The following is a 15,899-nucleotide window of genomic DNA, read 5'->3' on the forward strand; positions in this document are numbered from 1 at the left end:
CACTTAGCTTCTCATTGAAAAAATTATATGCATCACGCAAATATTTTCATTACTGTTTTTGGATTGGACTCATATCCCCAAAACTCAAGTGAAAAGTGACACCGTTTGAAATGAACACGGAGCATGGAAAAAAAACGGAGCTGGGGACCAAAGAAACTCCAAAGGGCGGGCACCAAAGCAAGCGCAAGGAAATCCTATTCTTACTTATTGACAGCTACAGCCAACTAATAAACATAAACGTCTGCGAAATCAAGGGGGCAGGTCTTAGATAATCAAAATGCGTCTCTTATACGAATAAAACAACAACACAACCATGGCAACAACAACAACAAATACAACAGTCTTAGAGGTCGACGGAATAGCATCGCTCCGGATGGCCTTGTTAGTAGTCCAAAATGGCGCATGGTCAGAACAAATCTGACTAGGTTTCGATCTTTCAGCGTTTTGTGTGGTTAAGAACAATGAGAATTCGGGAAGATTTTGTCGCGGCAAGTGGATCTTTTCACGCGTGAAATGAGAATAAAATGCGCGCGCGTCATTCATGAGCAGAGTTGTCAAAAATCTCGGGCTGCAAGTGGAAAGGATACCAGGTAAGTGCAGACAAGGGATAGGCAGAAAACGAACTATTTTCAAGACAACATAGCACTATGGAAAACATTGCAAGATGGAATATCTGAACAAGAAGGTTTTTTCCTATTCGTGCTATAGTGCGGTATTTTTGCGCGCGCTTACAGGCTGAAGACTTATTTACTAGCGAAGTTTCGTTTATACTGAATTGCTAATCTCATTCGTCATTATTTTTATTTGAACTAACTTTTTCAACATTTGGGGATGATCGCCACCCTTTGCTTAAAAGGAATCTTCTCAAGAAAAGTGTCAGGGCACAGCGTGGATCCTGGTTACGAGTCAAAACACTGTCTTTATAGGGGAGGGGCAGGGAATGAATTTAAGGCTAAAACATGGCGAACTTTTCTAACGAATCCCAATCGATCGTCTGGCAGACGTTATGAAAGGAGAGTATTAGAGAGTATTGGACAAAGTATCTCTGTCCAAAAACGTGAAGGAGAACTCTAAGTGATCGATAGAGAGGAAAGCAATCTTCAGCTGCTCGTTCATTTTCTTCAAACGTTCACTTTAGTATGGCGGCCGTTTCTTTGTCGAATTGCTGGACACTAAATTTATATGGTGAGGGTCTCATTGTCATAGAAATGCGATAATCTACCTTTTCAAGAAAGAGCGCAATTGGATTATTTTACATATTGCAATGGCGCACTTTTTAGCTTATTTTCAACATTTCCCAATTGGAAACTAACTAACCTTGTCTAAAGTGCACTAGATTCTCCCTAGTTTTAAACCCTGTTTATCAAATCTCTTTGAGTCCACTATGCATAAACCTATAAGGATTTACCAGCTTTTGGTTTACCAGTCTGTATATTGTGACAGAACTCTAAAGAATTAAGATTTAGTGTGTATATCATGCATGAACTACTTGAACCTCTAAAGGAAATTCAAGACCAGGGTAATAGTTTCTACTTTACTTTTCTAAAGTGACTTTTCTCCTTTTTAATATGTAAAAAACATTTTATTTTTTTTCATTTTAAACTTGACGCATTAGCTGCCTTAAAGCTAGGAGCCTATTAAGTACCAGGTTCTTGAGTTTAAATATAGAATTTAATGTATGCACTAGCTGGCTTCAAATGGGGTTTCAAATAAGTGTAGTGCATGCTGTGCTTCAGGAACAATTTGTATCAAAAGAATCAATCATAACATGCAAATGCCTTTTTTAATTAATCATTGTCATTAATATTATAACAGCAACTAGGAAGTTTATTAATACTTTTCTCTTTCACAGTTTTTCAGCTAAGAAATAATTATAATGATTTATTACTTACAGAATGCTACTCCCAGTTCTAGGGAGCCAATGAAAATCAAGGAACAGCAGCTTGACCTTTACATTGAGAGAATAATAGAAGCAGCTGCATCAAGCTTGGGGGATGTTGTTCTAAGGGTATCAAGTAGCACTAAACAGTCAGAGAGAGATTTTGGTAATAGTAGTGCATCATCTTGAAATGTGTGTGGAAACTTGACATCATCCTATATTGAAGTGACACCAAGTGAGTTAGTCTTACTGCAGTCTGTGAGCCTGAGGGAGGAACTCCAGTCCATGCCCCCAGTCAAGAAGGTAATTACTGCTGTTTCATGAGTATGCTCTAGTGCAATAAGTTCAGTCATGGCTGCCGTTAGCCTTTTGTAACCCAGGTGGACTATTATCCCAATCTGTACTTACTTAGGATAGTTAACTTTTTGTCTTACTGCAGTCTTTGAGCCTGGAGGAGGAACTCCAATTCCAGCTCAGAAATATGAGGCCTCCCCAGCAATCGATGCCCCCAGTCAAGAAGGTAATTACTGCTGTTTAATGAGTATGTTCTATTGCAAGTAGTTCAGCCAAGGGCTGCGGTTAGCCTTTTGTATATTCCAGTTGGAACATTCTCTCAATCTGTTATTACTTAGGATAGTTAACTTTTGTAAAATTTGCCAGTGTTTTAACCCTTTAACTTAAATATCTGAATGTTAATTCTCCCCACTAGCTGCTACACATTTCCTTGTAAATTAGTTATGAGTATTTGATTAGATCAAGGTAAAAAGTTCTACCAGATAAGTTTGAGAATTCTCACCACCTGTTTGCTGGATAATGTGTGAATATTACAGGAAGAAGTAACATGTTAAATAGGGTTAAGCTGAAGAAAGAGTCATTTGCAATTATTATGCATTTGTAGACTCAGTATAAACCTTGCCATGAGTGAAATATAGTTGATGTTTTATCATAGGGAGTAATCAAGGAATTTTCTGTGAATGTTTACATATCTACTAAACATAAAAATAAACATTCAAATTGTTAACCATTTGACCTCTTCATAGTGCCTGTTCAGGAAAGCTCTGACCCCCCTGTTGATCACCTGAGCCTGGTATTTGGTATAAAAGAACCTTTGATTTATTTAATGTTGATATATTCATTAATTAAATTTTATTGATTTTATTTTCACCTTCATTTGCCAAATGATGATGTAAGAGTGTCCTTTGGCAAATGGTGGCTGTTGATTTTCCTTGGGATAACCTAAATTATCAGTGGGCTCATTAACAGTCACCCTATGAGAAGGAAAATGTTTACTATAGAATAAATAATGTAGACAGTTAACCTGTTTAAAAATCAAGACAGTGGTTAATAAGTTCAATCAACATGGGCTGATCATTGATTAATGATTGAATGATGTTATTCTTGATTAGAAATCCTGATGGTTCAAATGGCCACGAAAGTCTTCAGCGGTTAGGCCAACAACAGGGGACATTGAGAAAGGTAAATTGTAATGTAAGTATCTTTGTGGTGAAAAATTTAAGGCCGCAATAACATTGTATCATGCTCAGGGTTTTACTGACAGTAAGCTCTTGTATCTGATGAGTATTTTCCTATGAATGATAGATAAAATACCTAAAGGTGAAAGGTTTTTTTTATGTTAACCATTTTGTATTGCATGAGATTTCAACTGCAAGGTGTGTGAAAAGTTGTGTGATTGTCTGGGTTAATTGAGATAATTAATGTATAATTAATTTAAGGATTTCCTCTGATTAATTAACTACAATTGAATTAAAAGGAAATGTCACTATTTAACCAAAATTTTTCAAACCATGCAGACTCACAGGTTGAAGTACATCGCATTGCTTTGGAGCAATCTCATCTTACTTGTGATGAATATGATGTCAGCTCTTTCTTCACAAAAAGTGGTGAGTGATTGAAATCCCAAGGGCTTGAGTGTTTGGTGCATGTAGTTTAAGAAAATAAGTCTTAAAAGTGGTATGATAATCTTTTCTGAAAGGAGTTTTAAATATTTCTTTATTCAGATCACTGTGATGAATCAGGCAATGATGTTTTCCTTTTGAACGCTGCATGGGAAGGTACCTTTGGTATCAAAACTGTTCCGAAGGTCAAAATCAAAGATGCTTACTGACAATCTCTGCTCCCAAGTGAGAGTATTTCTTTAATTCTATGTTAATGACTAAACTATGTTAATGACTATGTTATCCAAAAGAAAATTTTTTTAAGGTGGTAATTAGATGTACACTCTGCTCAGGATATTTGGGATCCAGTCGAAAGTGCAGTGTAGATACTCACATGATGGTTATATACAATTCAGTTATTCCTTGTTGTGCAAAATGCATTGAAATTGAGGTAAATTTTTTGTTTCCTGTAATCCAAGATTCTACATCTTGTATTACCAATCATTAACTACATGTGGGTTAATCATCTTTGTTTGATCTCTGAATTCAGAAATGTAGAAGTCAGTGACAAGATTTTTCCTGATGTACTCAGTACATCAAGAAAAATCTTGTCACAGACAACTTCACAGTTGTAAAGGAAGATGGTGCAAAGCTTTATTCATTATAACTACATGTATAATGTAGGTTAATCATCTTTGTTTGATCTCTGAATTCAGAAATGTAGAAGAGTACATCAAGAAAAATCTTGTCACTGACAAATTCACAGTTGTTATCCATGGAGAGGATGATGGTGCAAACCTTTGTTTGATTCAATTGGTAAAAAAATTCTACAAACTATTAAAGAATAGGTAAGAGAAGTTTGTACTGATGGAAACATATACCTACTTCAAATATTAGCAACCAAATCAACAAAGTCAGAAGTCTGATGATAAATTTGGTGAATTATACTGGTACTGGTAAAAAGCATCTTATGATGCTGATAACTTTGTACATCAGTGGATGTATTACTGACAATTATTTTGCTGATAGAGTACAGAATATGGTTTTATCTGACAGATTTTTGTAAATAAATGATATAAATTAAACTGTAACATCTCTTTCAATTTTTTTTTTCTGCAGGTTCTTTGAAGAATTGAACTTTTGCATCATTTTAAAGGCCAAATTCACCCTGAAAGCTGTTTTCAAGCTTGCCAAACCATTCATCCTGTGAGTATGAGAAACAAATACATGTAGTTTATTTTATAATTGAAAAATATGATATCATACTGATTGATTTGTGATATTCTTGTAAAATTAAAACCAAGTGGATTTGCTGAAAGTGATTTTACTGCACTTGGTTTGAGTTCATAAAACTAAAGCCATTGACATTAAAAAATGCAATCAGAAAAAAAGCAGAAACTGTTAGAAAGAGATTATCTGGTTTCATTAACTGAGTTGATAATGTAAATAGGTCTCTGTAAAGAAATTCTAAAGCTGATGTTTCAAGTGTTGTAGTCCTTTGTAAGAGCAAAAGAAGGAGTCTATTAGAACTGAAAGATAAAGCATGACTGTGAACTGCCTATAGAAGGGTTAAATGAGATTGAACACGTTGTAATAAATTTATGTTATACATGTGAATGGCTGACAGGCTCAAATTTCCATCAAGCATGTGCTAAGATTTTATGAATGTGAAAAATATTTTTGGTATTAGACAATTGAAGTTTGTGTTTTCAAGTAACAGCAAGATCAATTAAAAAGAAATTTTCATTGAAAAACATCTGTCAAAAATGGGAGGTTAGTCTGTTTTACTATTAATAATAATGCCTGTCATTTGCTGACAGTGTTCATCTTTTTCTAGGAACAATGTGAAGTGAAAGATTTCTATGGTAAATGATGTTGGTGAACTTGTTTTGTTCTACAGTAAGTACTTCATTAAAAGCTGTATGAAGTATATGCTAGAAAAGAATATGAATGCATTTGTTTAGCATTTTCAAATATTGGAATGGCATAGCAATGAAGGTAATAACTTTGATGTTGTGATGTACTGGATTGCATTACATTCTGTGACATTTAATTAGTGGGTACAAATTATGACAAGTGTAATTGAAAGTTAAAGTGAAGAAGAAGTGAAAACAATTTTAGATTCAAAACTCCTTGAAAAGCTTATTGTTATATTATTAGCATTGAATGTGTTAAATTATGAGTGTTTTTCAGTTGATTCCTTTTTGTTTTGTTTTAGGTATTCTGGACACAACTCTGTATTATACATAGAATTGTGTCCAGAATACCTAAAGCATACTAGTTTCTACAGATATCATGTTGGGTTGGGGGGAAATTGTTTCATATTGTCTTTTCTTTGTTTATATTTTGTAAACAGAGATTCAAGTTCTGTCAGATTTTTCTATACTTCAATACACCATGTCAGGGATGGGGGGGGGGGGGGGAGATTTTTCTTATTGTCTTTTCATTCTGCATACCAATGTTGCATGATCAGTTGTCAAGCTGTTGCACAGTGATTGACATATGAAGTACTTTAGAGATTAAAGGTTTCTCAGTGTCCTTGTTTGGCCTACTGTAACAAGATCATGTCAGTTTTACCCAATTTCTTCCAGCTATGTCTCTGTTGTGATCATAAGGAGGCACTGAAAGCAAGAGCACTGAAGATGCATGGTAGGGGATCTTTGAGGGTTTTCAAATTTTAGGGGCTTTTTTAGGGGTTTCAAATTTAACAGTATCTTCATGAGAATGAGTCATGACTAAGTTTTAGTCCTTTTAACATGGAGGAGTGCATAATTTTACCGCTATCAAGATCAATTGTGTCTCCTAGTGTTACATCAAAAACTGGCTGCAAAGAACATTGCATGCTTTTTTTTTTGCAGAGATCCTTGAGGATCTCCTTACGAAGAGAAGCATAACAACAGCTCTCTCTGTAGTATTCATCATTTTATTTAGTAATGAATATGACAGCAACTGCAAACAGAGCAGACTGTTAAACATGCTAACAGCCAAAGTTACAAATAAGAACTTTCATAAGAAGTTGGGCATACATGTATGTATCTCTTAATTTTTGTAAACATAACATAATCATGAAAGGTCCAATTAAAATGCAAGATAATTACTTCAAATTTTGCCAGTCTTCTTTCAAAGATGTATATTCTCTGACCTTGAGGAAATCTTTATATCCCTGACTTTTCCCAGAACTTGCAGCAACCATGAACCATGCTTCTGGTAAAAAACTATTGGTGGAATTAGTTCCCATGGACCCCAAGTATTTCCCATGTTATTCCCTGTATGTAGCACACAAGAACACATGAAACACCTTCTGCAGTTGCCATCGAATAAAACCAGCAGTGTTTTCAAATCAAATGTGCACCAGGGAAATCCAAAATGGCAGACAAAGTAAAAGAGGATCTGCAAAATAAAACGTTTCGGCATCATTAGCCTCTGATATCCAACGTGTTTTATTTTGTTTGTGTCTCCAAGATGAAGACAAGATTTACCACCTTTGATCCTTGCGCAGTGATCACAGAGCTGTTTCATTCACTAGTTTGTCAAATCTTTTTAGCTTTAAGACAAAAATGCAAGAGTTTTTACTTAAATAAACACTGTATTGGCAAAGCTGCACATTCACAGAACTTATTATTTTTTAAATACTGTTGTAAGTAAAGTGGCTCTACTCCATAAGCCCATTGGCTTCCTGATATGCTTGACAAATGAGGAAAGTTTTCTTACAGGTTTGAGTGAAGGTAAGTCCTGATCCTTACTTCTTTTTTAAAACAGCTAGATAATGACTAAACATATCTGACACCACTTAACCTTGCTCATCAAGCTTAGGGAACTAAAATACTCATGCTGAAATTTTGCTTTGCATTCCACTTTGAGCTCTTAATTCATCCAGCTCAAAATAATATTCTCATCATAATTAATGGAAAGTAACAGCATAGCAGTTAAGAGCTGGATTCAAATGTACATCAAGTTGGTCTCAACTTCTTAATTAAAGTCAATTGAGACAAGATTGAAATTCATTTGACCTTAGAGGGTTGAGTTCTTTATTATTATTATTATTATTATTATTATTACTATTATTATTATTGTTATTATGGCACAGCTATCATATCTAACCTCTCATAATTGCCTCAAGGAAAGTTGGAGTTAACTCAATGGCTGCTTCTGCATCCCCTAGTGAATATACTGGTGATTTCCTGTTATTGAAATAAATATCTCTGATCAGCCATACATGTAGCATTTTAACCAACCACCATTACAATAATTTTAGGAAAAACTTGTGATGCTCATTGATATCTGGGGTAAGAGGTTACTTCTTTGTATGTTTAAGAGGCCAAGACAAGGCCTACATTCAAAATTATCACCTTTTTGAGAAATCTACTATTAACAGCCCAATAGCTTCAAAAGAGAAAAAAATGCATATTAAAGCTATCATCATCTTACCAAGTTTAAAATGTGCAATAGCCCTGTTGTTGTGCAGCTTGGCCTTCAGTTCTTTCTCAGTGCAGTTCATTTTAATTCCTTTGGTGTGAAAATGAATAGCATTGATGAAATCTCCTTTCTTGAAGGCCTCATTACCTTTATTCCTATAAACATCAGCTGTGGCTGCAAAGAAAAAATTTTAAAAAAGTCTGTGGTTGTAGTTAATAATTATTAGTGAATATAAGCAGAACTGCCAAGATCTGGAGATTCAAAATCTGCAGATTTTTCCTTTAGTGCCAGATGCCACTTTTGCATCTGCCTGACTTAACCTATCCCCTGAAAAGCTTAGATAATGTGTGCAGTCCCCCCCTCTCCCTTCGCAGGAAAGACCCCTCTCAGTAAATTCATGGGAGATTTTTTGGTTGAAAGCTCAACCAATCAGACTCAGTTACTGTTGTGGTTGTTGTTTAGAAGAAAGTGTAATCCCTACTTGGAAACAGTCTAAGTGCAGTCAAGAAAATTAAGTTAAGAACCCTAATATTAATAAAAGGGCAGATAAAATTAGATTTGGGAAATCTGGAGTTCGAATGTGATGTTTCTGTGTGGAGCTGAACCAAATCCTCTTTTATCTTGAAAGTTTGATGACCCATGTGGGAGACCCTCAGAGTCTGCTTCAGTGACTGTGAGACTCCCTGATAATCAGGGGGAGTTGGCATAATTATAGGTGTAGAAGAGTCTTCTGCTTTCAATACATTTAGATGGTTAATGAGTAAATTAGATCCAAATGTTGCAAGCATTAAACAACCAGAAGCAATATTACTTATAGACAAACAGTGTGTTATTATCTAAACGATATGAAAAATGATAAAAAAGATGATAGTTATGATAATGCTTATAATGTGGGTAACAATGGTGATGATTATGATGATGATGATGATTAAGCATAAAACCTAAACCTTTTAAACTTTTTCCTTCTAAGCCATTTGTTAATAAAAGTGCACTGTTTACCTTAAACACCTCCACAGTTAGAGATCGATATAACACTTGTATTCTATTATAAAGTCTTGACACTTCTGATTCAAATTCCCCAATGTAGTCAGGCAAGGTTCAATCCCCCCCCCCCTTCCCTTGTTTGGCTTTGATGAAAATTGATCAAATGCTTGTGGGTTGCCCAGGTGAAAAGGAAGGGGGGAGGGGAGGTTGAAGCTTTCAATTGATTGTTGAATTATAATGGAAAGATGATGATGATGATGATGATGGTAACTATGATGCAAACTTACAAAATGGATGCTGTACCATGATCAAATAAAGTATTTACTTATTATAACTTTGTGTACAGTGTACTTGCTTTGAACTTTTAGAAAAGAAAATAACAAAGGTTTCTGTGTCATAGATCCTCTAAATGAACAGCATATTGTAATCATAGAAGAGAGTCATAATACAGTGTATAATTATATCCTTCTCCACATCTGCTTACATTCTTGAAAATGGTGGAATAGAAGAAGTTCTAACAATAACTGAAGCTGAAGCTCAACACAGCTCACCTCATAAAGTGTCCTCATCAAAATCTGGTGCATTTTCTTCTTCAGGTAAGTCTTCATTTTCACATGAAACTTTAATTGGACTTCTTTCTGTAGCCATAGGAACTGTAAGAGGACTGATGCTTCTTACAAAGGTGCTGCTTTAAGTTATCCTGGCCTGAGAGAAAGTTGGTTGTAAATGGTAATAAACATCTGCTCAACATATTACCCAGTTGTAAAATAAATATTTTTTCCCTTCTGGGAATGGGAGGGATACATAGACACAAAATCACAAGCAATTAATGTCATACTATAAAAGCAGCAAAAGAACAAAGATATGTACTAAAATATGATTCAGTATTTATAAAATACATTTTCAATTGACTGAAATAAATTGGGCAAGTGTCGCAAGTTCATATAATTTGTTACAACAGCAATTCAAATTATTTAAGAGGCTGTAGGTAGTCAGGTAAAGTCTGTATTTGAGCAGTGGCCCATTCAGGCCCTGAGCTTATAATACTGGTTTCCTCACATGAAGTGAGTGGGAGTAACTACACTTCTTGGACGGGATGCCAGTCCATCCCCTTTCCCCCTGGCATTTCATCAGGCTTACCTGGCTAATTTCTGCTACCAATTTAAAGGTAAACTTTACTCAGATACCAATCTATCATTACCAGTTGATGAATTGGAATCCTAATAATCAAACGCAGTTAGTTGAAAGGACACTTCCAATAAATCATTAGGTGACATTTGAAGAAAAGTCATCGTGTATTTAACAAGGAAATCAGTATAACAGTACAATTAAAAGGGAGAATCTAAGCAGTCTATCAAAAAAGTAAAAAAAATTACTTTTAAACTGTGTGAAATAATAAACATAAACACGTGAAATAAGCTAGAAATGTTTATAGGTTTTTGATCAAATGCTTCGTAAATAAGGGAGCACATTAAATTAATACTTATGTTAGCCTGACACGAAGGCTGGTGCAAAACACGATCATGATTGTGTGCAAGACACGCAGACGAAACTGAAAGTGTTCCGATCATCAGCTCCTGCACAAAATCAAATCCATGACTTGAATATTTCTTTTAATTCTCCCGAATTACTTATTTTATCCAAGGTAAATGCCGGGTATTGCCTGCGAATTTTTGTGAAGTCGACAGCTGTAACTTGTTCAAACAAGCTCAGCTTAATTAGCTCTTAAGTAACACGAGGCGGCAATACAATTTATACACCCCAGAATCAACTAAAAGTTAGCGATCCTCGTTAGTTAACTGCACGAACGTCTTTCACTGCCGGAGATCAGAGAAAATTAGGACAGATTAAGAGCATTTGAGGGAGAAAATGTTGACTGAGAAATTCGAAATAACAGTGTTTACCTTACATTCAAAAATCTGATACAACCATGCGTTCTTACCTCTGTCGAAGAAATGGAAGGCACGTTTGACTGCTTTACGACCTTGCTTCCTCAATCCATCATGGAAGTGTTTTTAAAAAAAGTCAGTAAGACTGAGAAAGTATCAAGAGAGAGTCGACAGCTTCGTTATAGAACGAAGAATCTTAATTGCGCGCTGTAAAAAACGAAAGGGGGAGTCCCCTAGTCCATAACTCTGTGCAAGCTTAAAACCGGAAGTGCGTGACTTTTGTCACGAAGCGCCTCCATTCCTGCGACTTCTCACGCGGTCTCGCTCTCTGCCGATATAGAGTCACGCACTCATTCAAAAAAGCAAATTTTAAGTAAATTCTTGGTGACGGAGTTGTCCTTGTATCAGGATCTCTTTCACTCATCTTTGACTCGGCAGTTAGTGGTCACGCAAACAATGTCTATCGTGAACAATGTCGCAAGAGCTCTTGTTGACAGGTTGACTGTGAAATTCGCTGGAGAAATCGCGCAGGACACTGATGGTTATGATCTATTCAAGCTCTTTGAGGACCTCTTCTTGACTGAGAATGAGAGGACGAGCATGTTCAGAGAAGGTATTCAGTCTGATGATCTTTCGAAGATCAGATGCCATGCGGAAGATATGAAGAAATAAGGAGATGTAAAGGAGAACAAGTTTATTGATGTCTATCAGAACAAATGTAGGATTCCATTGAATCATAAGATTCTGAAAGATCATGGAGTCTTCTTGACCTATTTATGAGATAACTTCTCATTTACAAAGACACAATTTCGATAGAAGAACAAATGAAGGCACGCCACGACTTCTTTGCGAGAAGATACAACGTTAATATTTGAAAATCTTCAAACGAACAATTAACACCCCGATGGCGTGACAAGAGGATCGTTCAAGTTGATATTGTTCGCATCCTCTTCAGAACTCACGAGTGAGAAATTCTGAAGAGGGTGTGAAGATTATTCACAGGTGAATAATTTAAGTTGTCCTTGAAATCAAGGTTGTCTCCAAAATGTGCAAGAACTGTTTTTTGAAATCAAGGTTGATTTCAAGGTTAAATTCATGAGTTGCCTTAAAAATCAAGGTGGATATTAAAATGCTCCAGAACCCCAATTTTTATCCTACTCAATGCGAAAACGGAAAAATGGAACCCATTTTTTAATTTTTATGATGGTACATGTTTTTGTTTAATCTTTCTAGGACTAGGTTATATACAAAGTTAAAAATTTTATTTGATTCTAATGCTAGTTTCCCTTTAGTTTGAGTTCACATATTTGATTTACTCAATCAGTTGATAATTGATTCCTATGAAGTGACTCAAACTAAGGTTTGAAGTTCACCAAGAATAAGATTTACTCATGTCGTTTCTTAAGTTACATTATTATTACATGTATTATGGCACTTGAAGTTGAATTATACTTGACGAATGAGGAAAGTCCTCTTACAGTTTTGAGTTAAGTTAAGTCCTTACTTCTTTTCAAAACAGCTAGACAGTGACTAAACATATCTGACACCACTACCTCACTCATTGAGCAAAAGGAAACTAAAATACTTATGCTGAAATTTTTCTTTGCATTCAGCATTGAGTTCTTCATCCAACTCAAAATAATATTCTGATCATAATGGAAAGTCATGGCACAGCAGTCAAGAGCTGCATTCAAATGTACATTAGGGTGGTCTTAACCTCTGAATTAAAGTCAGTTGAGACAAGATTTAACATCATCTACCTTGGAGTGATAAATTCCCTTTTTTGTTGTAGCACAGCTAACATACCTAACTTCTCATAATTGCCTTGAGGAAAGTTAGATTTGACTGAATGGCTGCTTCTACATCCTTTATTGAGTCCTGGTTTTTATTATTTTATTTTATTTTTTTTACGTAAATACTGTTACTTTTCTAAGATTTTTTTGTCAATTCCTCAGCATTTTAAGGTAAGTTTAAAACTAACGCGGAACGGCAGTTCTCTGCAACGAAGTATTGAAATTAAACTTAGCAATCATTGGTAGTTGTAGCAGACTTTCACAACACCAGAAATCTTAGAAAATCCGTCAAAAGAGTTCATTTAAGCTCAAAATAAAGGCATTAACCCGATGTATAAAGATCCTACACAACCTGGTTAAGTCACCCTGTCGGGTAAACGGACGCGACTTTTGACTGTTCTATAAGCTTTTTTTACAACCTTGCCACCTCAATCCGTTCTGGGAATGTCTCAAAGGAACTCATTAAGATTAGTAAGGTTCAAATAAAATTAAACAGAAGCGTTGTCGGACGCGAAATCTCAAGACAACTACCCAAACTACAAACTTGCCGACAGCGTTGCTGTCTAATATTAGGAGTTGTTTTTTCACGGGAAAAACTGAGGCTCAAGCTTGAAGTAGATGACACAGAAAACCGGAAGTAGAGAGCTTCTGCTGTATAGTATGACGAAATTATGGCTTTGTGGTTCAAAATACACACTGCGTCTTTCATGTGTCGCACTGTTCCAACATTAACAATTAAAACAAGGTAAATTATACAAATTTAGAACATTTAACTAGAGGGAAAGTTTTAAAACATTTAGTTCAAACGATATGGAATCGCTGAAAAACTAATCTACATAAGAGGTAAGGCGTAACAACAAGAAGCAGGAATTGTATAAAAAGAAAAGGCAACAACTTTTTACGCTCCAAGTGAGCGCAATCATTTCAGTGAGCTGGTCATGTGATCAGGGTAAGCGAAAACGAGTGACTCTGAGGACGAGAATGAAACTCTTTCGGAAACTCTTTCGATTTTCGCTGTCTTTCTCACTCCAAAGGTGTATGGAAACAAAGAATGTTCCTGTCGTCGATGAAAAACTTTTCCCAAAAGAATTTCATTAACATAATTCTAAAAGTGGTTGTACCAAAGACCTCCAGCAGTTCGTTTACGGTATCCAAATTCAAATCGAGCGAGTTCTTAGCTCGATCTGTTTTATGCATCTCGCGGATTTCCACACTCAGGGCTAAAAGGGTAGCCATGAGATTGATAAAGGTAACAATGAAAAAAAAGAACACTGTCAGTTTAGATATAACAAAAATGTAAATGGGATATTTCTGCTTTAGGGAGTTTAACCTGGTGTAATTTAAAAATCCCACGACCAAAGTTCTCAGAATGTAACTTACCATCAAGCAAACAATTACGACCCAAGATGACAAAGATTTGATAGAAATTAGTAGCTTAACATATCGAAACAAGGCGACGGTCAAAAGGATTATTAAAGTCCAAAATGAAGGAACGTATTTGAGCAGATGTAAGATTGCCTTGTAACCGGGGAACTGCGGAACATTCTGAAGGGCAGCTATAGAGATAGCGGTGAAAATACATAGCGAAGCCAGCCACACCATCGTGACATCCTCTGAAAAAGGGAAAGCCGCATCTGTTTTGCACTGATATGCAGTGGATTTGTCCCGGAAGCAAGCAACATCACGAACCATGTACAGAAATGCTCCAACTAGCTGCCATAGCAACAACAAACTGAAAGCCAGTGCTGAGAGTTTTACATGATACGGATTTCTTTGTCTTTGTCCTGGAAAAAAGTGCCAGTAGCAATCGGCTGATTCCTGTAACAGTGGCCGGCGTATCTCGATACAAGTCGTCATGGCAATGTCAACACCACCTGACTAGGATAAGATAAAATTAAGTTGACCTTATAATGAAACAAATATAAGAAAAATATTACAAAGAGTTTCCCATTGATATCAGCTGCACCCCTAAGTGGTCGAAAGACTCCATCACTTTTAACCGAATATACGGTAGTTTTTTTTACCCTAGTTCTTATTCTTGAGAACTTAAAAGATTACAACTGTTATGGTAAATACAGTAACACGCTCTTTAAGTGCCTTCGCCGTAAGCTAAACCAGCTTTTACGTATGTAGCACTTGTGATTGGTTTCTTTGATCACCAGACAATCGTGTATGATCAATACAGTTTACCCTGATACTGACATAATTTTTCAGCATACCTTCTATTCGCTCTCCTGCGAATTATCTCTTGACAAACCTTATTACGCCTCAGCTTCTTGGGAAGGAAATAACACAGTGATACTCCGCAGCTAAGAGAACCCGTGTTAATCATTAGTTAGCTGTATTTTCCAATTGTCATTTCTTAGGAGGAAAACTTCAAGATATTTAGACCCTTTTTGAAGCTAGATTCCTTTTCTTTTCCAGTCTTTCGAGTTAATGTTCCATGCAAAGCATTTCCTTGTTGATTTCTGTACCTTGTTTGAACGGAATTTGATCATATGAATTAACGTTTAAGCGTTTGACGAAAATGAAATACTGTATGCATAAATCAATTGATTGAACAACTTGGCAGTTTAGTCGTTGTCTGAGTCACTGCAAACAGCGAAACTGTCGATATACTTCTTTTCATTTCTGTTTACGGCGAAAATATAGATATTTTTCACTGATTTATGATATAATTAAATGAAATATTGAATGTAAAGATCCTTGTTAATCAGTTCGGGTTAGATTAGGAGCAATCCTTTGAATCAACCTCACCTCTTATTATTTTAAATACTGAATTAGATGCGTTTGAACAAGTACGTAACAAAGAGAGCACGCAGTCTCAGTATTAAAAATAAAATAGAATTGGATCATCAGGGTTTAAACCCGTTTATATGTTAATTGGAAACAAAAGAATTAACTAACAATTTCGCTTGAAACACGAAAACACGAATACTATGCCATGTGCATTTCTGACCAGACGAGGAAATGTGAATTCAAACTCTCTGCGTCCCCATAGATAGATTGTGAACGCAACCTCGTCCGTCGACCAAACGGCGGT

General features: G+C 35.8%; 3 protein-coding genes across 16 annotated transcripts in view; 1 reads left to right on the top strand and 2 right to left on the bottom strand.

The window, feature by feature from the left end:
- The first annotated feature begins 943 nt into the window (after positions 1-943).
- The window catches only part of LOC131769528 (uncharacterized), a 102,570-nt gene continuing 87,614 nt past the window's right edge, over positions 944-15,899 (top strand). Inside the window, exons 1-12 of one of the 11 annotated variants that reach the window (XM_066160807.1) lie at positions 944-1,185; positions 1,895-2,182; positions 2,319-2,399; positions 2,920-2,973; positions 3,286-3,367; positions 3,691-3,780; positions 3,898-4,020; positions 4,491-4,622; positions 4,894-4,980; positions 5,612-5,673; positions 6,366-6,423; positions 6,633-6,737. In XM_066160807.1, the coding sequence (XP_066016904.1) occupies positions 3,944-4,020; positions 4,491-4,622; positions 4,894-4,980; positions 5,612-5,627 (312 nt within the window). In that variant the 5' untranslated portion in view covers positions 944-1,185; positions 1,895-2,182; positions 2,319-2,399; ... (2 more) ...; positions 3,691-3,780; positions 3,898-3,943 and the 3' untranslated portion in view covers positions 5,628-5,673; positions 6,366-6,423; positions 6,633-6,737. Of the gene's footprint in view, positions 1,186-1,894; positions 2,183-2,318; positions 2,400-2,919; positions 2,974-3,285; positions 3,368-3,690; positions 3,781-3,897; positions 4,021-4,490; positions 4,623-4,893; positions 4,981-5,611; positions 6,752-15,899 lie in introns of those variants that run through there. The other 10 variants (XM_066160806.1, XM_066160802.1, XR_010716085.1 and 7 more) reach the window with 10 other exon arrangements.
- Positions 7,016-15,899, bottom strand: part of LOC131773280 (tetratricopeptide repeat protein 28-like) — a 57,363-nt gene continuing 48,479 nt past the window's right edge. Inside the window, exons 1-6 of one of the 3 annotated variants that reach the window (XR_010716083.1) lie at positions 11,117-11,255; positions 10,315-10,394; positions 9,726-9,879; positions 8,203-8,364; positions 7,876-7,955; positions 7,016-7,164 (exon numbers count right to left, since the gene is read on the bottom strand). The gene's annotated coding sequence lies outside the window, so the exon portion shown is untranslated. Of the gene's footprint in view, positions 7,165-7,193; positions 7,319-7,875; positions 7,956-8,202; positions 8,365-9,725; positions 9,880-10,314; positions 10,395-11,116; positions 11,256-15,899 lie in introns of those variants that run through there. The other 2 variants (XR_010716082.1, XR_010716084.1) reach the window with 2 other exon arrangements.
- LOC131774216 (uncharacterized) lies at positions 13,880-15,294 on the bottom strand. Of its 2 annotated transcripts, none has more exons than XM_066160610.1 (2): positions 15,076-15,294; positions 13,880-14,730 (listed from the first exon to the last, which is right to left on the bottom strand). In XM_066160610.1, exon 2 carries the CDS (start codon positions 14,711-14,713, stop codon positions 13,880-13,882), a length of 834 nt encoding a protein of 277 aa, XP_066016707.1. In that variant the 5' UTR covers positions 14,714-14,730; positions 15,076-15,294. The 2 variants fall into 2 exon arrangements, with proteins under 2 accessions (XP_066016707.1, XP_066016706.1); XM_066160609.1 differs by having other exon boundaries at positions 13,880-14,734.

Source organism: Pocillopora verrucosa, chromosome 13 (genome assembly GCF_036669915.1).
Source record: "Pocillopora verrucosa isolate sample1 chromosome 13, ASM3666991v2, whole genome shotgun sequence".
Classification (NCBI taxonomy): Eukaryota; Metazoa; Cnidaria; class Anthozoa; order Scleractinia; family Pocilloporidae; genus Pocillopora; species Pocillopora verrucosa.

Bases quoted from the DNA above. Each gene is read 5' to 3' on its own strand.
- LOC131774216 (XM_066160610.1), bottom strand. From the start codon at position 14,713: ATGACGACTTGTATCGAGATACGCCGGCCACTGTTACAGGAATCAGCC.